At 48.8% G+C, this 21,881-nt stretch overlaps 1 protein-coding gene across 8 annotated transcripts in view; it reads left to right on the forward strand.

Annotated features, from left to right (window-relative positions):
* The window catches only part of DAPK2 (death associated protein kinase 2), a 124,332-nt gene that overhangs the window by 45,483 nt on the left and 56,968 nt on the right, over positions 1-21,881 (forward strand). Inside the window, exon 1 of one of the 8 annotated variants that reach the window (XM_084782383.1) lies at positions 19,634-19,704. The exons of 6 other annotated variants lie outside the window; for them this stretch is intronic. Coding sequence is in view for 1 of the 2 variants with exons in the window: in XM_084782380.1 (XP_084638506.1) it covers positions 19,691-19,704 (14 nt within the window). In the remaining variant the exon portion in view is untranslated. Of the gene's footprint in view, positions 1-19,633; positions 19,705-21,881 lie in introns of those variants that run through there. One more of the 8 variants, XM_084782380.1, reaches the window with a different exon arrangement.

Genomic DNA, 21,881 nt, shown 5'->3' on the forward strand with positions numbered 1-21,881 from the left:
CTACTTTTGGATAAGTTGACAAAAGTTACATGTAGCAGGTCTGGTGCGGGTACACAGCACAGCGGCAGGTGCTGTGGTAGTGGCCTGAAGTCAAGTTATCCTAAGGAAACTGTGCATTAGAGTGGCACATTGGTACCTAAAGCCTCAAGAGCGACAGGAGCTGGCACAGGGAAAGCCATGCCAGTGGGCTGGTTCTGTCCATGCCTTCGAGGGTTTAATTAGACAGGGCCTCCGTGTGTATCTCTGGCTGTGTAGACTTGGATGGTCTTGAACTCACAGAGACCAGCTTGCCTCTGCCTTCCAGTATTGGGATTAAAGGTGTATATACTACCATGTCTGGCTGCCTCAGTTTTATTGTGGGAACTGGTTCCACTCCTGGTCAAATGCTAACAATTCATTTCCCTCCCCCTCTGGGCTGCAGAGTTTCTCAGTTTCCCCCTTGTACCTCCAACCAGACCATTTGTCTCCCAGGGTTTGCTGTTGGCCTCAGGCAGGAGGGACTCTGGGCACATTGGTACAGACTCACTGTGTCTTGGAAGGTCACATGACCACCCTCCCACCTTCTGAGTGGCTTTAGGCATCCCTTTCCACCCCTCTCCAGCACCTGTACTCGTTTCCTGAACTACACATGGCATTCCTGGGCTGGCATGTGAGACTTAGGTCAAAAAAGGTTAAGAGCTTATACCATGGTTGCTAGTGTCTGTTTACTTCCTTGACCGAAACGCGTGGCTATACACACCGAGCCTGAAGTAAGGGAGGAGGGTTTGCCACGAATGCACTGTGTACCTCCCTGAGGAGAGCTTCTTGGCTTTCTTAAGACCACACGGCAGGAGACCCCTATGGGGTGGTACTGGGCTATGTGGGCATGCCTCTGTCATGTCAGCAACGTGTTCTTATACTCCTAAGGGCAGAGCGGTGCAGCATGGAGAACAGCCGAAGTTTTGGGATCAGTTTCCCTGTTTGGGAAACTTCTCTGCTAGGAAGATTGTATAAGAGTGCCTTGGAAGCTCCTGAAAATTCTCACCTCAGAGGGGATCCAGCAGTAGGTGATGTCGATGTTTTAAAGGGAAGAAAGATAGGCACACATTTCTTTTGGCACTGAAGCCAAGATCTGAGGTCAAAGAACAAATCCTGGCTGCTGAAAGGGAGGGCGTGGCTTTCAGAGTTACTGGATCCTTGGACCATGTCCTGAGTGCAGCGTGCAGGTCTGCACGTGCCCACTGTGTTTGTGTGTGTTTCCCAGAGCCTGTGTGAAAGTACAGCTCCAATCCAAAGGGCCCAGCAGATAGATGTTGTAATGAAAGAGGCCCACTCAGGCAGCCGTCAGAGTCTGTGGAGGCTGAGTGGAGAACCCCACCTCCACTTGTTGCTGATGGTGGGCATGCTGGAGGGTGGGGCATCTTTTAGGAGCCTAAACTCTCAGGATGCTCCTCCTCCTCCTCTTCCTCCTCTCCTTCTCCTCTTCCTTCTACCTCTCCTCCTCCTCTTCCTCCTCTTCCTCCTCCTCTCCTCCTCCTCCTCCTCCTCCTCCTCCTCTTCTTCTTCTTCTTCTTCTTCTTCTTCTTCTTCTTCTTCATTTTCTTCTGTTTTTCAAGATAGGGTTTCTCTGTGTAGCCTTGGCTGTCCTGGAACTTACTCTGCAGACCAGGTTGCTTCAGAAAGTTCTCCTAGTCTAAACAGAGCTGTCTCATCCCTGCAAAGATATCAAGAAACAAATTATCAACCAGCACGGTGATGTTTTAAGATTACCAACTCTGTTTGATTTAATGAGTTTAGGCCTGTATGATAGTATGGTCAGGTTGAAGGTAGGTGGGGAAAACCTGAAAAACTCTCTAGCCCACGGGGCTAAGGGCAAGACCTTTTCTCAGAAATTAAATCACGTTAAACCAAACCTAACTAAACCAGAATCCCATTTCTAATGAGAAGGGTTTGTTTTGCCTTGCTTGCGTACTTTGCTTTGTTTCAGACAAGCTCTTGTGGCCCAGGCTGGCCTAGAACTGTCACTCAACCTCCCTTAATATTAATATCTTATATAATTATGGTGCATTTGTCAAAACCAGCCAAGGAAGGTGGTTCACACCTGTAATCCCTTCACTTCAGAGGCTGAGGCAGCAAAAGTTTGAGGCCAACCAGATTAAGCACTGTATAGTGAGACCTTGTTGAAAAAAAAAGAAAAAGGTCAAAAATTAAGAGTCCACTTGTGTGGCTGGAAAGATGGCCCAGAGTTAAGAAGCCTCTCTGCTCTTCCAGAGGACCTGTTTGGTTCCCAGCACCCACGTTAGGTGGCTCAAAATGGCCTGTAACTCTAGCTCCAGGGACTCCAATGCCCTTTTCTAGCCAAAACCAAGCACAAATAAATCTTTTTTTTAAAAAACCAGGCTGGGCGGTGGTGATACACCACCTTTAATCCCAGCACTTGGGAGGCAGAGGCAGGTGGATCGCTGTGAGTTCCAGGCCAGCCTGGTCTACAAAGTGACTCCAGGACAGCCAAGGCTACACAGAGAAATCCTGTCTTGAAAAACCAAACCAACCAACAAAACAAACAAAAAACCAAACATATTCAGGCTTTTATTACATTGGGTTTATTGGTATTCTTGGGCTCTTTTTTGGTTTTCATGAGCGTTTGGAGTCGGAGAGTAACTGGTCAGGGGTTTTGTGGGATCCCACAATTTATCTGATGATTTTCTTGGGGCTGGACTGAGGTGATAGATTCCACAGAGGGAAGGGCTTTGCTCAGCCCTTCAGCTCAGGGCTGATGAGTCAGTGTGACCTGTCTTTGGTGATGTTGACCTCCACTGTTTGGGTAAGGTGGTTGTTGGCTTGGCTTCCCCCTGGAAAGTTACTGTTTTCCTTTTCCATGCTCCATTAGAAAAGTCCTTCATAGGGCAGGAAACTGAACTCTGTCTGTGTCTGTATCTGAGATTCTTCTCTAAAAAAGATTGTGCAATATCATTTACAAGATGGGAAGACTGAGGCACAGTTAGCAAACTGCCTTCCTTAAGGCATGCGTTCTCCATAGGCAGCCATAAGCCTGACTCTGTGACCTTGTGGATACACCAACTTCTTACCTGAAAATCTCTCTTGTGGGGGCAGTTCCTCCCTACTCCTTCTTACTGTGTCTACCCTTCCCTTCTCAGGCTCCAGAGCCCACTCCTGCTAATTCCTCAGGGGACAGTTAATGAAGGACTCACTCAGGATTCACCTCCACTTACAACTCTCTGTCTCTGTCTCTGTCTGTCTCTGTCTCTGTCTCTGTCTCTGTCTGTCTCTGTCTCTGTCTGTCTCTGTCTCTGTCTGTCCCTGTCCCTGTCTCTCTCTCTCTCTCTCTCTCTCTCTCTCTCTCTCTCTCTGCCCCAGTTTCATTCATTAGGTAGTTCTCTGTGAAAAAGATCCAAGACTGCAAGGAATGCCATTAGATTTTTTTATTATTATTATTTTAATTTTCATTGCTTTTGAGGCAGGGTCTCATTAAGCCCAGGCTAGCCTTAAAGACACCATTGAAGCTGAGGGCAATCCTCCTGTTTGTACCTTCTGAGTAATGGGCATGTAAGTATGTATGATGACCAGCAGCAATGACATTTACTTACTTATTTACTTGTTCACTAGCTTTATTTATTTTATTTATTTATTTATTTATTTACTTACTTACTTATTTTGTTTTTCGAGACAGGGTTTCTCTGTTGAGCCTTGGCTGTCCTAGACTTGCTTTGTAGACCAGGCTGGTCTTGAACTCACAGCGATCCGCCTCCCTCTGCCTCCTGAGTACTGGGATTAAAGGTGTGTGTCATCATTCCCAGGAGGGAGGACACTTTCAAGATGAAATGACAGGCGTGGATTTACTTGAGGGGCAGAGGTTTGTCACATGTAGAGGTCAGATGGAGTCTCTCCTTACACCGTCTGGGTCCTGGAGGCTGGACTCGTCCTCAGGCTTGGCAGCAAGCCCCGTTAGCCACTGAGCCATCTTGCTGGCCCTCTCCCACTTAGCTCTATGTCTGTGTATTCCATGCTATGTTGGGACGTTCATTATCTACAAAAAACGATCCCTTTTACTATTGCGTTGGCCTCACAGCAGCCTCACATAGGCAGGCGTTACCCTCTATTTACAAGACGAAACTGAGGCTGGGAGCTTAGGGTATATTCTGATCGCCTCTTCCAGTGGTCACCCATCTGTTCATCCAGTCATTGCTTAATTTAAAGTATTTACTGATTACGATTGCTGTGCAAATTGCTGTGGTAAATGTCACGGAAGGCATAACGATGGAGGAGACGCAGTAAGACCTTTCAAGACCTGCCACCTACTAATAAAGCATTTAGTCGAAGCACACCAACAAGAGGTTGCTCGCCACTCCTGTTTCCGAGGAAGTCCAATCAGGCAGTCCTGGTGAACTCTGCTACTAGAAAACATCTCAGCACTTCCCGTCCTTTCCTGTAAACATGAACTAACCCCAGAGGAGCTGTGATATTTCCTCTCTGTGACCTGAAATTACCATATTGGTAATTACCATGTTGAACTCTAAGGCTCATGAACTTGGCTCTTCCTCCGTCACTGGAGTCTGCAGTCCTGTCCTCCCTCTGCAGCCTTCAAGGACTTGAGAGCATGCAGGGAGAGAGCTAAGGTGTAGCCAGGCGTGGTGGTGCACACCTTTAATCCCAGCACTCGGGAGGCAGAGGCAGGAGGATCACTGTAAGTTCGAGGCCAGCCTGGTCTACAAAGTGAATCCAGGACAGCCAAGGCTACACAGAGAAACCCTGTCTCGGCGAGGGCAGGGGGGAGAGAGAGAGAGAGAGAGAGAGAGAGAGAGAGAGAGAGAGAGAGAGAGAGAGAGAGAGAGAGAGAGCGCGCTCAGGTGAAGCCGCTGGATGATGGTTCCCCCGTGGAAGGCTTTCTATGCACAGGGGTCATCCAGCAGGTACGTGTTGATTTGTTGGATCACCATACTGGCTTTACCAAGGGCAGAAAACAGATTTTCAACAAGAGGGTCCAAACTGCAGGGGATTTGGAGTAAAGCTGAGGCTACTAGTGGGCAGTGGGTTCAGGCCTCCCTACATCTCATGATTTAATGTGCATGCAAGCCGTGGAGGTCTAGGCAGGTTCTAATTCAGCAGGTGTGGGCGAGGTCTCAGGGTCTGCCTTTACCATGCTGCTCATCCAGGGAAAGCAGCGTTCTCAGGGTGCCAAAGTGCAGAGCTGGGTGAGGAGACTGCAATGCAGGGCCAAGCATGGCACTGACCTATTTGAGCCATAACATGAGGTTTTCTGGAAGGTCCATGCCCCAGTCCACATCTGATGGGACGAGGCTGATGTTTTCCCAGCCTGGGCATTTGCTCTGAGCTTTGGACGATGGTGATACATGTTGTGAGCGTTTGAGCCTCAGCCGGGTTTGGGAACAGGAAGGAAGAGTTGCATCAACAATATGGTGACTGTCCTGTGGAGAGGCGCTCGGTATTTCCCCATGGCTGCTCAGTGATCTAGAGATAACAAAACAGGTTAGTTCCTCCTGTTAGTATCTGTTCGTGCAGGGCGCCAGATTCCAGGCACACTGACAGTTTTGGGGTTCGGGTGCGTTTTGTTGGTTGTTTTCGGAGGGCGGAAGTGAAGTCTGTTGACTTACAACTTCTGACGAGGGTTCAGATAAGCGATTTCAGCTTCTTGCTCATTGTTCACTGATGCTCAGCTTGCTGGTTCCTGGATACACACATGCTCTCTAGCACACCAAGGACCCACATGGAGCATGGGCGATCACTATGAATTTGAACACATGGTGAGACTCTATCTGAGTAATAATAATAAATAGTTATTATTATTATAATGACAATGATAACAAAGAGCTAGGCCTAGAGGTGCCTGCCTGCCATACAAGAACTTGGAGCCTTGAGCAGTATATAAAAAAATAGGCCAAAGCAAAGATGCTTTGGCTGAAAGGGACAGACACAAAGCGCTTGTATGCCCATCACTTGGGAGGCTTTCAGCGTAGAAAGAGCCTTTCCTCTTACTCTGTACTGTGTTCCCTTCCACCACCAATATTTTTCTTCCTTTCTCCCACATGAAAAAAATTCCCTTTAACGAGCCAGGGGTGGAGAAGCATGCCTTTAATCTCAGTTCTCAGAACACAGAGGCAGGTGAGTCTCTGTGAGTTTGAGGCTGGCCTGGTCTAATACAGCAAGTTCTAAGTCTGCCATTTACCCGTTTACACAATGGGATCTCTCTCTCTCCTTCTCCCCCCTCCCCCCTCCCCCACTTCCCTTTCCTCCCCCTTCCTCACCACCACCCCACAAATTCCTTTAGTACCCTAGATTAGCTGAGTTGTACCAATTAGTAGGACCCAATGCAGTTAATTAATATTAATGGCTGCATGACTGCTAAACCAACTACTAGTTATGTGTGGTTGCATGTGAGTTTTAACACATGGGTTCTTCTCTCCCGAGGTCCCCCTAGTCAGAACCTGCACCTTAGGGAACCTCAGAGACTTTCTGGAAGTCGCATTTTGTAGATAATACCCCAGAAGTCCAGGCGTGGGGAGAGCTCTGTGGTCAGTGCTCATGTCTACCTGTGGCAGGTGTGTCTGTCTGGAAGCAAGAGAAGAAATTCCTTCTTCCCCTTCCTGTGGGCCTCCACTGACAGCAGGAGGCTGTGATGTAAGGGAGGCAGTTTTCATATTGTCATGTGGTGTAGACTTAGGGGCTGTTCTGTGTATGTGGCTGTGTGCATGTATGGATACACATGTGTGCACATAGTGGTAAAACAAACAAACAAAAACCCCTACAGCTTCTGTTTTTCCCCTTTAAACTAAAGCATTTTTGCTCTGACCTATTTTATATATCCTCCTTTGGGCTCCAAGTTCTGGGAGTCATGCCTGGCTTTTATTTTATATTTTTTTATTCTCACTATATAGCTCAAGATGTGTTCAAATTCATGGTAATCTTCTATGCTTTATTTGGAACAGATGTTTATTTGCTTGTTTGATTGCAAGGGTCTCCTATATCACAGGCTGGCTTTGAACTCACCATGTAAATGAAGTTTGATTTTAATTTTGATCCTTCTGCTCCCTTGTAGGTGCTGGCACAAGAGGTGTGTGCTACCATGCCCAGCCTGCAGTACACACCACCACAGTTTTTATTTCAGAAATTATGTTTTTATTTCAGAAATTATGACTGTGATGTGATTGCCTACTTGGACAAGCTGGCCCCTATCTCGTCTCCAAGAGAGAAGCAGTCTCTCTTAACTCTTGAGTTTTGTGGCTTAGATCTTGGGTATATTTCATACCCCCTTCACACTGGTGTTTCTCAGATTCACCTAGGGGAATATTAATATGCAGTATTTCAGGCCTTATCACAGTTTACCAAATCATAATCTTTAGAGAGCTTAAAATGAGTATGTGGTTTCATTATGTAGCCCAGGCTTGCCTAGGGCCCCAGATTATCCTGCCTCGGCGTCCCAAATGATGGGGATGATGTGGATGCTATCATACCTGCCTTCTAGTCTTTTGTTTTGTTTTTTTTTCTCTTCCAGTTTGCCTTTGACTATGTGCTTCTTGTTATGCATTGGCCCTACATGCCGAGCACACACGAACAGGAGGAACCTTGAGTGACTTGTGCTGTCATCTACACAGGGTCTACTGGCTCAGGAAGCAAGCGCGGGGAGAAACAGTGAGCCACACACATGGTTAAAGTCAGCCCTGAAGTATTAAAGGCACTGAGACAGGGGCTGGCAATGTAGTTTAGCTGGCAGAATTCTTGCCTTCAATGAATGAAGCCCTGAGTTAGATACCTATTGCCTGATAGGGTTTGGTGGTACATGCCGGGAATCCCAGCATTTGAGAGATGGGGGCAGGAGGATCCGAAAATCCTGGTCATTCTCAGGTACATAACAAGTTGGGGGCCAGCCTGGTCTACATGAGATCCCACATCTCTGAATGACAACAACATGATTCACTCAATTAGTTATTCCAGTGGCTGTGCTGATTGGTTGCTGAGTGGAAGACATTTCCCACAGGAGTCCGGTGGACTCACCTTACCTCTTCTCTCAGGCTTATGAGTGGCCATTCCCTCATCCCCGCCCTTCCAGGGATTTGACTGTAGATCCACACCCAGGCTCCCTGTGCCCGCCAGCCTGAAGGACAAGGTGGAGGGAGAAGACCTGGCCTCGCTCTCCTTAGAAGCCTGTGAATTTCCTTCCACACTCCCCTTCTATCCAGCCCTGATTGCCAGCAGCGGCGGCAGCAGAGGCAGCGGCAGCCAGAGCCTCTCCTGGGCAGGCAGCTCAAAGTGGCTGCGCCATCTCCTCTGTCATCACCACTGCCAATTAGCGTCTCCCAGGCGCCTCTGGGGCTGCCACTCCCACCTGGCTCCCCTAAGTGTGCTCTGGGATGTTTGAGAGCTGGCACTGCCTTCAAGCAGAACTGTCAGGGCACAGGAAGGGGACATGTCACACCCATTAATACTTTCCCCCATCTACCTAAACGAGGCCTAAATGGGCCCTAGCCTTTAATGTTGCCTCTCCTCCTCTGCCAAGCATCACTACCACCTCTGCCCCTCCCGTTCCCGCTTGCCGCTGCCGCCTGCTGCCCGCTGCTGCCTGCTGTGGTTGCTTTCAGATGCTTTGGTCTTTGCTGAGGTGGCCTAAATTGGTATCACAGGGCTTACCAAGCAGTCCTCCTAGGGCATGGGGGGCTCAGTTATGGAACAGATCCCAGGAAATCTGCAGGATGGTTCTGTTTCTTAGCTGCTAGTGGGGTGCTGGGTGAGTTTCTTGGTCTTTTGATGGGGATGTCAACCCCCTTACAGGCTATAATAAAGATGTAATGTGTTGATCTGTCTGAGTGCCCAGGGCAGCACCTAACACAAGGAAACATTAACAACCATAAAGGCCTCTGGCTTCAGTTTCTTTTTCTATGTAATGAAAATAACACACCTACCTTGTAGGACAGCTGAGGAAATTTAACACTAGAATTATATGAATATAAAGTAGGGCACAGCAGCTCATGCCTGTAACCCCAGCACTTGGGAGGTAGAGATAGAAGATCAGGAGATCAAGGTCATCTTCAGATATATAGGTGAGTTTGAGGCTAACCTGGGATGAGAGACCTGGTTTAAAAAAAAAAGTAAGTAAAAAGATTGTGTGTGTGTGTGTGTGTGTGTGTGTGTGTTAATCCTGGTGTCTGGAAGACCCATGGTGTGTGTGTGTGTGTGTGTGTGTGTGTGTGTGTGTGTGTGTGTGTGTGTTTGTGCTAATCCTGGTGTCTGGAAGACCCATGGTGCTTAGAGAATGGTTTATGATTGATGAAGATAAATGAATCAGACAGTGAGTTTCATGGCTCAGAGGAGGCATTTCCACTCGTGGGTGCTGCAGGCTGCCCTTTCCTATTGTCAGTATGCCAGGAAAATCCCCCCTACCCCCAGTGAAACAGACCCAAAGCACAGTCAGTTCCTGGCTGTCACACAAGCCCAGGCTGGCCAGACAGGCACATTCCAGCCTTATCTTGAGCATTAGCAGGTCTAGGCTTCCCCGAGGAGCCGAGGGAGGAGCCAGGTTTTGTCTCAACTTGTCAGGACCCAGGACAGCCAAAGGACAGACTGTCTCCCTTTGGGCCACCTGCTACTGCTCTGTTCTCTCCAATTCAGAGTTCCTGCCAGAGGCTGGGCCTGGCTGGCAATGCTCTAATACCAAGCAGGGCTTTCTGCCGGGCAATGGTCCTACCTCAGTGGAGACCCAGGGACTTTACCTGGAAGCCCAGCTAGAGGTAGCCAGGATTAGTGTGACCATAGGGATAACAGGTGCCCCCTCTGGCAGCTCCGAATCCTCTCCATGGCAGCTCTCGCCGTTCTGGAACATTCTGATGACCTGTATGTTCCTGCTATGGCTGTCAACGCCTGAATGAGCAATGTGGCCATCTTGTTCATCACTGTACTTTAGCATCTATAATGTCTGCCGAGTATCAGCTGAATGGGTTCGTCCTGGGGTGGCTATGGGGACACAACAGTAAACAAGGGCCTGTCCCTTATCTACAGGGAGCCATCAAGTATTGGAAGAAGGCATTTACCTGCCCCTTCCTTCAGAGACCTCCCTTTGCTGAACTTCCTGCCCTTTGTCCTAACACTCCTTGAAGACAGGGCTGCTGGGTAAGGCTTCCTCCCTCTACTCTGGACACACAAAGCTCAGCACAGGAGCATGGTCTGATGCTCTGTAGGTGCCCACCCCATCGCTGTGAGGCGACCTTCTGCTTTGGAAGGGATTTTTTACCATGCATCCACGATAACAGAGAGGATCAAAGTACTTCCGTCAGAAGTTAGGACTTGCCACAGGCTAGATGTCAGACCAAGCCTTTTCAGGCACAACTGGAGGGATGACAATTCTGCATCTATAGGGGCCATCTATAGGGGCAACCATTTTTATACCTTCTTGTACTCAGAAACATTTTCTCACCTGCACTTGGTGGCGCACGCCTTTAATCCCAGCACTTGGCAGGCAGAGGCAGGCAGATCTCTGTGAGTTCAAGGCCAGCCTGATCTACAAAGCAAGTCCAGGCAGCCAAGGGATACCCAGAGAAACCATGTCTCAAACAAACAAACAAACAAACAAACAAACAAAGGCAGGTGTGGCCCACCAGCACTGTACAATCTGCTAATAGACAGAAGGAAAGTCATGGCTTTGAGACTAGCCTGGGCTGTATGGCATGACCCTGTTAAAAAATAAATAAAAGTAAAACCAGTAAAAACAAACAGATAAACATCCCCAGAGGACACTGCACAATTTGGTGGATAATTCAGGGGTGGAGGTGCTTTGTATCCCAAAAGGGAGTCTGGTTGGCCTGGGACCACGGGCCTTTGTCAGAAGACCTGCCCATCTCCAGATGCTACTTCTTCCATCATTTGGCCAGTATGAGGGGCATTGCCAAGAGCAGGAGTGCAGTGGCTTCGAGAAAAGGACCCGATGCGAGTGCCGAAAAAACCTAGTGCTCCTTTACCTAACGCTTGTGTTAAGCCTGCAATGACTCTGCCATAAGGAGACCGGGAGCTATATGACTGTATTTGGTAGGTCTGATCACAGATATGTAAAGAGCCTTTTCCCAATAATAAGAAAACCACAGCCAGTCCAGTAGAGAAATGTTCACACTCTGTTGTTATTAGACAATAAGGCTGAGTGTGATGGGACATCTGTACATCTCAGCGCCTGGAAGGCTGAGGAAGGAAGGTGAGAGTTAGAGGCCAGCCTTAGCTGAATAGCCAGTTCCCAGTGCCAACAGCAGCAGCAGCAGCAGCAACACACACACACACACACACACACACACACACACACACACACACACACACAAATACAAAAGACCATGGAATTGTATACAGGGCATCATCTCCCTTCTACCAAGAGCAGGCTTGGTGGGCAGGGCTGTAGTTCCAGCTACTCGGGAGGGGATCTCAAGTACAAGGCCTGCTGGGCAGCTCGTGAGAGCACCTCAAGATAAAAAGAGGGAACAGGGTGGGACATAACTCAGTACAGGGTTTTCCTAGCACGAGCGAGGCCCTAACTTGATAACTCCAGTGTCAAGAAAAAGGGGGGAAACAATAAAAAGGACAACAGAGAGCCTGCGCTGAAACAGAAACCCCAGCAGAGCAGATCCCCAAGTGATGCTACCTCATTGCAGGAAGATCGGATGAAGGGGAAAAGGCTTAGCTTCCCCCTCCTCTCCCTCCTCCTCTCCCTCTCTTCTCTTTTCCCTTCCTCCCTGTCTCTCCCTCCTCCTCTCCTTCCTCTCCCTCCTCCTCTCTCTTCTCTTTTTCCTTCCTCCCTGTCTCTCCCTCCTCCTCTCCTTCCTCTCCCTCCTCCTCTCTCTTCTCTTTTTCCTTCCTCCCTGTCTCTCCCTCCTCCTCTCCTTCCTCTCCCTCCTCCCCTTTCCTCTAGAAATAACGACCATGTGGGCTGACAAGCTGGCTTAGGAGATAGAAGCGCTTGCCACCCAGCCTGGTGACTTGAGTTTGATTCTCGGAGCCCACAAGGAGAGAACTGACTGATGCGATTTGGCCTCTGACTTCCACTTGCACACAGACACACTAATTAAGTGTAATTTTAAAAGATAATGCACTTTATTATTTTTTTTATAAAGATTGATTTGTTTGTTTATTTATTTATTTATTTATTTATACTCTGCCTGCCTGTGAGCCAGCAGACCAAAAGAGGGCACTAGATCTCATTATAGATGGTTGTGAGCCACCATGTGGTTGCTGGGAATTGAACTCAAGACCTTTGCAAGAACAGGCAGTGCTCTTAACCTCTGAGCCATCTCTCCAGCCCCCCAAGATAATGCACTTTTAAAAACTTGAAAAATCAAGAGTATTTTCTTTTTAAAGGAAGCCTGATAGTGAAGTGCCCTGTGACACCGCGGGCTGGCTGCGGGGAACGAGGCTTTCCACCATACCTCCTGCCTCTTCAGATTATATTAAGTACGGCTATGCTTGCTGGCTACAGACCCATGTTGCACCCTGTGCTGGGTTGGACCCTATGAAATGGCAGTCCTTGCTCTCTTGGCTCCTAAGGGCTGGCTGAGAGTTGAGGGCCAGGCTGAATGTCCAGGCCATGTGCTACAGCAGTGCTTCCATGACCAGAGTGTTTCCTGGTTTCTTGGGATCATCTTCATGGACGGCACATGGGTTTCTCAGACTGCCTGAGAGCTGCTCAGCTGGCTTGAAGCTCTGGCCTTCTGCCTCTTGGGGTTGGGCTGGCTAACTCAGTCGGACTCAGTATTCTATTCCCATGACTGAAACCTAGAAGCAGCCTGTGCGCCTTTGGGTTGCGTTTCTTACTGACACATAAGTGTGATGTTCTGACTTGCATGAGAGAATCCAACAGGATAAAAGGGGATAGGGCTAGGGACCTGAAAGAGATATTTGGTCCAGCACTTTATTTTCTGGTGACAGATCTGAAGCCCCAAGAGATAAAGCAGCTTAGGGTTCAGTGACAAAGCCAGGACTCCTAACCCTGTCTTTTGCTCACATGTGGCCTTCACCACGCATAGCGATTGGTTTTGAGAAGAGGCAATAGCCGAATAATGGTGAGGAAGCCTTTCTGTGAGTAAAATGCTCACAGAAATTCTGGGAGTTAGCACCCGCCCTTAGGTTGCTAACAGGCGAGTGTACCGAGTAAGGAGTTGCATCCAGAATTCCTTAACCATAACCCCAGCATGAGGGAAGCAGAAGCAAGAGGATGCTAAGTTCCAGGAGGCCCAGGCTGAGTAACAAGAACCCTTGGCCGTTAGCACTCATTGTACCGGGCTGGGATGTAGATGGGTGTGCTAGCAAAACCAGCAAAAGGCAAAACCAACCAACCAACCAGCCAGCCAGCCAAAGTCTCCAAATCTCCAGAAGGAAGTGGTTTGTGATCTGTGCACGCTGACACACACACACACACACACTCACATCTACCCTGTGTGAGTCTTGGGAGAGTAAAAAGATCTGTCTCTAAGTAGTTTCTCTACTTGCCCAGTGTTTGCCTAAGCTTGTTACTAATTTTAAAGTCATTAAAATGTGACCATATCACTCAGCAAAGAGATTGGGTTAGCTCTTTGGAGCCTCCTGTCCCTTTGTATGAACGGTGGGAGAATTAAAGGGTTTACCGGAGAGCCTGCGTGAGGGTAGGGTCTGTGTCTTGGGATGGAGATATTCAAGAAGATGAACTGTTTGTGTTAGCATTTAAAGATTCATTTATTTGGGGCTGGAGAGATGACTCAGAGGTTAAGAGCACTGGCTGCTCTTCCGAAGGCCCTGAGTTCAATTCCCAGCAACCACATGGTGGCTCACAACCATCTATAATGAGATCTGTTGCCCTCTTCTGGCAGGCAGGCACACATGCAGGCAGGATGTTGTATATATAATAAATAAATACATCTTTTTTAAAAAAAGATTAAATCTTTAAAAAAAAAGATTAAAGGCGTGTGGCACCACAGCCCAGCTTCTTATCCTTTTTTTAAAAAAAGATTTATTTTAGTATGTATTTATGTGTATGCTCAGGTGAGTGTAGATGCCCATAGAGGCCAGAAGAGGGCATCAGATTCCCCTGGAGCTCGACTTACAGGTGGCTGTGAGCCACTCAGTGTGGGTGGTAGGAACCAACCCTGGATCCACTGGAAGAGCAATATTACCGTTTAACTGCTATGCTCAGCCATCTCTCCACCCTGAGTTTGCCTTGATGAGTGTGCTTCTTAAAAGACAAGGTGATTTTGCAAAGCACCAGTGTGTTCTACTTTTCTCTTGTTTGCATTTGCATCTTGAAGCCCCTTCGGGAAAATCTAAATTCATGCTTCTGTGTTTTAAGAAGTGCTTCCCAAACAGGGTTCCCTGGAGCTTAGGGGTTTTATGAGACCCCTAAAGGGGAGGCGTTCTAGGGGTGGGAGTGGTGGGTGGGTGGGCTCAGAGTATTTCTCCTACCAAAGAAACATGGCTTCCTATCAGTTTCGTAGGACTTCTAGGGAGTATTTGCTGATGAGAAGCATCTCCACCCCCAAGTAAATGGAAAAGTCATTGTCAGGAGCCTAGAGATGCCAAGACCATGTGCCCAGGAGGGGAAGCATTCCTCAGACAGCAGAAAAGACCCTTTGAGTGGCCATGGGCCCTCTTCTATTTGCAGGTTCCCTCTTGGCTGCTGTTTCTCTTGCCCCAGATCCTCCACCTGCTGTGGGTGGCTGCCCCTCCTTCGTTTGTTCCTGACTCATAGCCACCTGGCTTTGGGCAAAGCTCTGCTCCCTTCCTTATCTCCCACCTGCTCCTGCTCTGACTTCTGACAACATTGTGTTTCTCTTTTCTCTCTTTTGTTCTTTCTTTTTCTTTTCTGATACAAGGTTTTTCTGTGTAGCCTTGACTGTCCTAGGCTCACTTTGTAGACCAGGCTGGCCTTGAATTCACAGTGATCCGCCTGCCTCTGCCTCCCAAGTGCTGGGATTAAAGGCGTGTGCCACCATGCCTGGCACAACTTTGTGTTTCTTTACTCTTCTTTGGGTTCTTGACAATATGGTCCCCTGCTTGCTTGCCCTGATTAGATACCAGTGTCCTTAAGGATTTTCTGTCTTCTTGCATCTCAATCCCACCAGGGGACTCTCCAACGGCCGTAGTCCTTCCAGCAGTATTTACTTTGAAGCTGAGGTTGGTGTTCATCAAGGTTCATCAGGTTAAATCAAGTTCCTGAATCCACTGGGATGGGGGGTGGGGTGGGCAGGGCAGGGAATGGAGGTGTGACAGTCCAATGAGTAGGAGATGGTGATTTGCACTCATGGAAGCTTGCCATACATGGTGCTTTCGGGTTCCTTTCATTCACAGTACAGCATGGTAAAGCTAGAATATTCTTATATGTGTTAGGTATAAAGAAGCTGAGGTTACGACTTATATGATTTTTCTATTTATGTATTATGTATACAGTGCTCTACTTGCATATACATCTGCAGGCCAGATCACACTATAGATGGTTGTGAGCCACCATGTGGTTGCTGGGTATTGAACTCAGGACCTCTGGAAGAGCAGTCAGTGCTCTTAACTCCTGAGCCATCTCTCCAGCCCCCTATATGATTTTCTAAAGGCAGCAAAACTGAATATAAATCCTGGGTCTTTTGACTTTTAATTTTTGCATTTGAGTGATTATGATTTATGAATTTACATATATAAGATTAGAAACAGGTTGGTGGCTAAGGCAATGTGCGAACACACACACACACACACACACACACACACACACACACACACATACACACACACACACACTCACACTGGTCATTGAACCCTGGGCTTTGTGAGTGCTTGACAAGCACTCTACCACTGACCCCAAAGCCTCAGCCAAAAGAGTTCACGGATGTAGCTCCACTGGAGGACAGTGATGCTGGAAACAGCTGGAGATGAGAAAAGGGCAGCAGGGCAGCCGCAGAACCCAGCACTGGAACCTAGCCAGGTGGAAACAGAAGCCCCAGCCCCAGAGACACCCTCTCCAGAGTGGCTGTGCACCCCTTAGAATTAGGCTGGTCCAGTTCGGGGGGAAAGGGGGGCTGTAATTTGGCCTGCTCCTGCCTTTAGACAATTGCCTGAAGGTCTTATTCCCTCTGTTGGGCTGCACCTGGTGTAGCCTCCAGTGGGAGTTTCTAAGCTTGATGCTTGCCCTATGGCCCTGGATGCCTGTGCAGGGTAATTCCAGAGGAACTGGGCTTCATTGTTCTGCGGGGTGGGGAAGCGCTAGGAAGAACCCTCTGCCTGGGAGCCCTTCCTGATCGGCTCCCTCTGGCTCTGCTGCTCTGCCTCCTCCTCTTCTCCACCTGATAAACTGGCTTTGGGACACTCACTTCACGGGCACCTGATTGTTGGTTGAGAAAAGGAATAAGTTAGACCCACTGTTCACGGGACTTACAAGACTTCCAGCACCTGGCTCCAGGAGCTGATAGAACAAGTCTGGCTGCCTGTGCCTTGGAGGAGAGGAGGCAGCAGGTGGGCAGCGGGAGCAGTTAGCCTTGAGTCGGGCATGGCTTAAGGGTTGCATTGCCTTTTGAGAGCTTAGCGCCAGCAGTGAAACCTCGTGTTTGTTTGTTTAAATCACTTTGCTTTTTATTATCTCTGCGTCCTGGCAGTGTTGGACAAACCAGGGGGGAAAAGCACTACTGCACAAGGCTAGAGACTGTAGCTCCGGCAAACTGCTTGCTTAGCATGAGTGAGACCCTGGATTTTATCCCCAGGACTGCAAAACAAACCTTTTTTTTTTCTGGGGTGGGCCATCACCCCACTGCTTGGAATCCCCTTGCAGGTAGTTGCCTTGGGAACCCCGAAGCTGTAGTCTGTACACAAGGGCTTGTGTTTACACTACTTTACCTTTAGTATTCTTTAGAAAATACATTTACTTATTGATGTAGTGTGTGTGTGTGTGTGTGTGTGTGTGTGTCTGTGTGTGTACATACAGAGAGGCAACCTTCTGGAACTGGTTCTTTCTTTCCATCCTTTGGATCTCAGGGACGGAGCTCAGCTAATCTGGCTTGGTGGCAAGTTAACTAAAAATGAGGACATGGCTGCTCCAAGCTATGGTTGAGGAGAGGGTTTATTGTAGACATAACAGAGAGCACAGCCAGAGGCATCTGGAAGAGTCTAGACTGACTCTGGCCATGACAGGGTGTTTGGAGAGGCATGGAGAAGACAAGAGAGAGAATGGAGCAAACAGCATGAGGTACCAAGATGGCTGAGGTAATACAGGGACAGGCTAGGGGAAGGGAAACGGAAGCCCAGCCTTTGGAGGGAAGTGCTGGGAGGAGCCACAGGTACTGAGTAGGGTGTGTGTGTGTGTGTGTGTGTGTGTGTGTGTGTGTGTGTGTGTCTGTCTGTCTGTCTGTGTGTGTGTAGGGGGTTCTTTGAGACCTCACTTCAGTGGGCAGCTTTACCCACGGAGCCATCTCTTCAACCCCCAGGCTTTATTCCCTGTGTCTATGAGATGTGTGTATGGGCACGGGTGTGGAAGTCAAAGACAATGCTGTTAAATCTTCTTCCACATTTCTGTGGGTTCCTGGGATCCAGCCTCAAATCATCATGCCTGGACAGCAAGCACTTTATCCACTGAACCATCTTGCCAGCTCCCCCAATATGCTGATCTAGAAAATGGAACCAAGGTTGTGTCTTGAAATATATATATGTGTATATATATATATGTGTGTGTATAACACACACACACACACACACATATAATGACTAGAAAATTAGCCTTTAAAAGGAATAGCTGCATGTGTATCAGTGCCTACAGAGCTTTATGAATCCATCTCATGGTGTGATATTTGGGTCATTTTGGCATTACTCTTTCGGCAGTACAGAATTTGACAGAGTTGAGTCAGGCTTTTCTGTGCAGTGTTGAGTATTGGGGTTAGGACATTACCAAACCCTGAGACACCATCTCAAAATGTATTCTTTTTAATGGGGTTCCTAAGCAGATAACAGGGTGCCCTTGTGAGGTGCAACCAGGCCCAGCCAAGTTCTGGGAGCAGGCCTACCTGCTGGTGACCTACACTCTCCGCAACCTGCCCTGTCCTAACAGGTACCTTGGGAGCTGAGCCCTCTTCCTGAGAGAGGGGCGTGCTCCTGACACGATTGCAGGAGAAAGTGTTGGCCAAGCACGGACAGCAGTTTCTGTGTTTTGTGGATTTACTGTCCCTTGATAAACCCTCCTACATGACTGGTACCAGCTTCAGGCACCAAGTTCCCACCTGACAATACATCGTTTCTTCTCACCTGGGTAGTCAAGTCCTTTCACAGATAATATAACTTCCCAGAAAACCCTCCAAGTTATCTGGAGCAGGCCTTATCACACTCCCCCACCTTGAAAAGGGAGGAAACTGAGGACAAGGGGGTTAAATAGGTTGCTTGAGGTCATGTCAGTTAACAGGCTCTGACGTGGGGAGCTGGTGAGTGTGTTGGCAGAGTACAGTTTGTGACTGACAGTAAGCGGAGGGCTTCCAACACCACCTCAGCGTTGGGGCTTTGGAGAACAAAGGGGAAGCCTTCCATCCTATTCCCATTGTCTCAGGCTCTGTTGAGTTTTCTGACAGGAACTGTTCTTGGGTCTCTGGGCTGATAGCAGCAGTGACTCTCCTTAGCATAATCCAAGACTGGGGAGTCTCTTCTCTCTCCCTGCATCCTACCCTGAGTGGCTCTGTCCTAATTTAGGGGAGCCCTGCTATTTATCCTTCATCCCTATATCCTAACTTGGCTGTTTATGTACTGTGGGGACCTCAGCTTCTGGCAGCAGTGCCTTCTTGGGGCAAAGACCTGTAGCCGTCCTGTCTTCCTTTCCTGCTCTTGAGTCAGCAGGTGCCCTTGATGGGTATGGAAGGACTGTCTCAGACTCTGCTTCTGTGCATGTACAGTGGCCATGGAATAGCCACTATGCATGCTTACCGCCCAACCTAGAGTAATTGTCTTTCTCCCTCCTCATCATTAAACACACACACACACACACACACACACACACACTGTTGTTCTTCTAAGAATTTCAGTGGCCAGGGGATGTAGGTCAGTGGCAGAGTGCGTGCTTTGCCTGTGTGAGTTCCTGGGTGCAATCCACAGCCCCTCCACTCACTAGCCAGGCGGTGATCGCTGAGAAGGCAAGGACAGCAGTGGCCCCAGTGGGTGGCGTTCTTCCCCTGTGAGGGAGAGCTGTTGTAAGGCATGGTTCTCAACCCAGCTACCTAAGAGAGTCACCAGTGGTGTGTGTCTGTAATCCCAATACTGGGAGGCTAAGACGTATGTGTGTGTGTGTGTGTGTGTGTGTGTGTGTGTGTGTGTGTGTGTATGTATGTATGTAGCTTAAGACCTGCCTGAACTACTCAAACTACATAGTAAGGCTCCCTATCAGAAAACAAAACCAGAATAAGACAAAAGGTTAAATACATTTGTCCAGGTCATAGCCCAGGGCTAACTCAGGATCTCTGGATTTGTTTTACAATTTGCCTGGTTGTTCTAGAATGCTGCCAGGGTTGTGACCTACTGCTCTGGGATGGAAAGAGTCAATTAATTGCTCTTAATAATTAATGCGGTTAATTAGAGTAGGAGTGGCCCCACCTCTGGGTGTATACTGGCATCAGGGGAAAGGGCACTTTAAAACTTACATTGGTTCCCTGGTCGTGTGTTCCAGACCATTCCTTCCAACCCTCGGTGTCTCTTACTCAGCCCTCGTCCACGCCAGCTGTTCCTACCGATGGCGAGCCAACGGTACAAATGTTTCCTTTACAACCGTCTAGCAGTGAATCACGGCTCGTATTTCACAGGTCAGGGAGCGGATGCTCAGAGCAGGTAGAGGCCTGACCCACACGACCGCATAAAGAAGCCCCCGGAAGCAGGTCTGTCTGACCTTGAGACCTGTCCCATCCCCAGAAGCAGGTCTGTCTGACCTTGAGACCTGTCCCATTTTCCCAGACCCCATTCGTTGCGTCATGGACCTAGTGTAAAGTTTTTCTCTGTTCTTCCTGAAACAGCCAAAGGTGAGGGGAAGGCAGCCTAAGGCTGTGGCTCTCTGTCCAGCCCCCCCCCCCCCCCCTGCAAAGCCTAAGTAGAGAGAAGAAAGGCCTCAAGATAACTGACTGGTGTGGCCTGGCATTTGGCCCTGTCCTAGGCGCCCACTTCTGGAGCGCCTTCTTTTGGTGGCAGGAAGAGCTGGCTTGCCCCCCTACTCACTTCTCATTCAGGCATTCTTCTGGAGAAACTAAGAGACAAAAGCAAACATTTGCTTTTTGACAGCTTGAGGGATGTTTCAGTCATGGGCCAGAAAGCTGTCTCTATTCCCCTTCTAAGACCAAGGAGATGCACTGTCAAGGTGACCTTCAGCTCTGCTCTGCAACTCTGTGTCTTCCCATAGTGCAGCTTGAAGCTGGGGTGGGGGGTGGGTGGGGGGTGGGTGGGGGGTGGGGGGGTGGGCAGGTCGGGGTGGCGATTTGGTTGTCTGACCTAACCCTGTGCTACCACCTGCAGGTATACAACTTAAAAGTCCTGGGGTTTCAACTCACTCACGACTGTGTGGGGGGTGGGCGTGGGGGGTGGGTGACGGACAGTTACAGGAACTCTGAAATGCCAGGCCTGCCAGCGCCCTCGAGGTCCCAGAAGGAGAGAAATATGCTGCCCTGATGCTAAGACTCAGGCCACCTGGGACCAAAAGCTTTTGTCAAGTGTTTGCTGGCACCCATTCAGGGGACCTTATGTCCCCAAGACTCAGAGTGGCTCCAAGTGGCCATCTGTGGTAGAGATCACACTGAAAGTGCTCACTCTGACCTCTCTCCACCTGCTTTGGGCCCTGGTGTGCAGACAGCTCGGAGCCAGTACTTAGAGCCCGGGTAGCCGAAACTTTAGCGTTAGGGGGTGGTGTGATGTAAATCTGGCCCCAAGCCTGACTCCTAGGGACCTCTTCACCCCCAGGCCTCCCTCTGCACCTGTTGTCTCTGCCTTTGTTCCCTGTTATTCAACAGCTAGTGTTGAGTGAAGGGCAAAGGTGGAGAGATGAGTGAATTTACTTTTGGCGACACCTCTGGAGTGCTTGCCCTGACAGGCTGTTTAGCTGTTGGCTATCTGCTTGCTTGCTCGGCTTCTCTTTGTGTTAGCCAGTTCATTTAGAGGACCATCTATGTAATGATTTTTAAAAAAAATTTAATAAATAGGATGCTGTAAATGCAGTGACATTTTTCTGAGGTTGGGACAGATACCCACAATTCCTCACCACTGTGACTTTTACACCAGATTCACTAAGAAAGTATGCCTGGGCTCTGGGTCCATTGGGCCCCTTATTAAGCCGTTTATCCGAATAATGAACCTTCCTGAGCTATCCAGGCAGTGGGTACTTGGGGGAGGTGGGGAAACACGGGGCAACGTAGAAGGTGAGAGGGAGGGCCTCAGAGGGTAAGGAAGGGACACCAGCTGTCACCCGGGATTTAGACCTGCCCTGGCTCATGGCCTGAGTTGAGATGGAGAGTCACTGGCCGCCCTCAGGGCTCTTAGGAAGCTGGCTCAAGCATGCTTGGATCTCTGGCATGGTCACCATTTCATGGTTTCTGTCTCAAGGAGCCTGAGCAGGGTCATGTAGTCAGTACCGTCTGAGAAGCTTTGTGGGCAGCTGGCTTTGATGTCCCGCTTTTCATGAATTCTGTCATGAGTCACTTGACCTCTCCTTATGCCCCAGTTTCTGAATTTTACCGCTTCCGGTTTGCACTATGATGATGTTTAACTCTGCCAAGAGGCCTTTACCCCAACCTGATCCTAGTCAGGATCCTCGCCGGCCCAACCTGTTTTTATGGACGTTGTAACTTTAGCTGGTGCTCTAGATTTGGGTCCTGAGGCTTTGCAAGGCCAAGGCCATGTCACTCTAACCAAGTCAATACTTCCCAGGGCCTTGGTGTTCATCT

This window comes from Acomys minous, assembly GCF_964271855.1.
Source record: "Acomys minous genome assembly, chromosome: 5".
In the NCBI taxonomy this organism is placed as follows: domain Eukaryota; kingdom Metazoa; phylum Chordata; class Mammalia; order Rodentia; family Muridae; genus Acomys; species Acomys minous.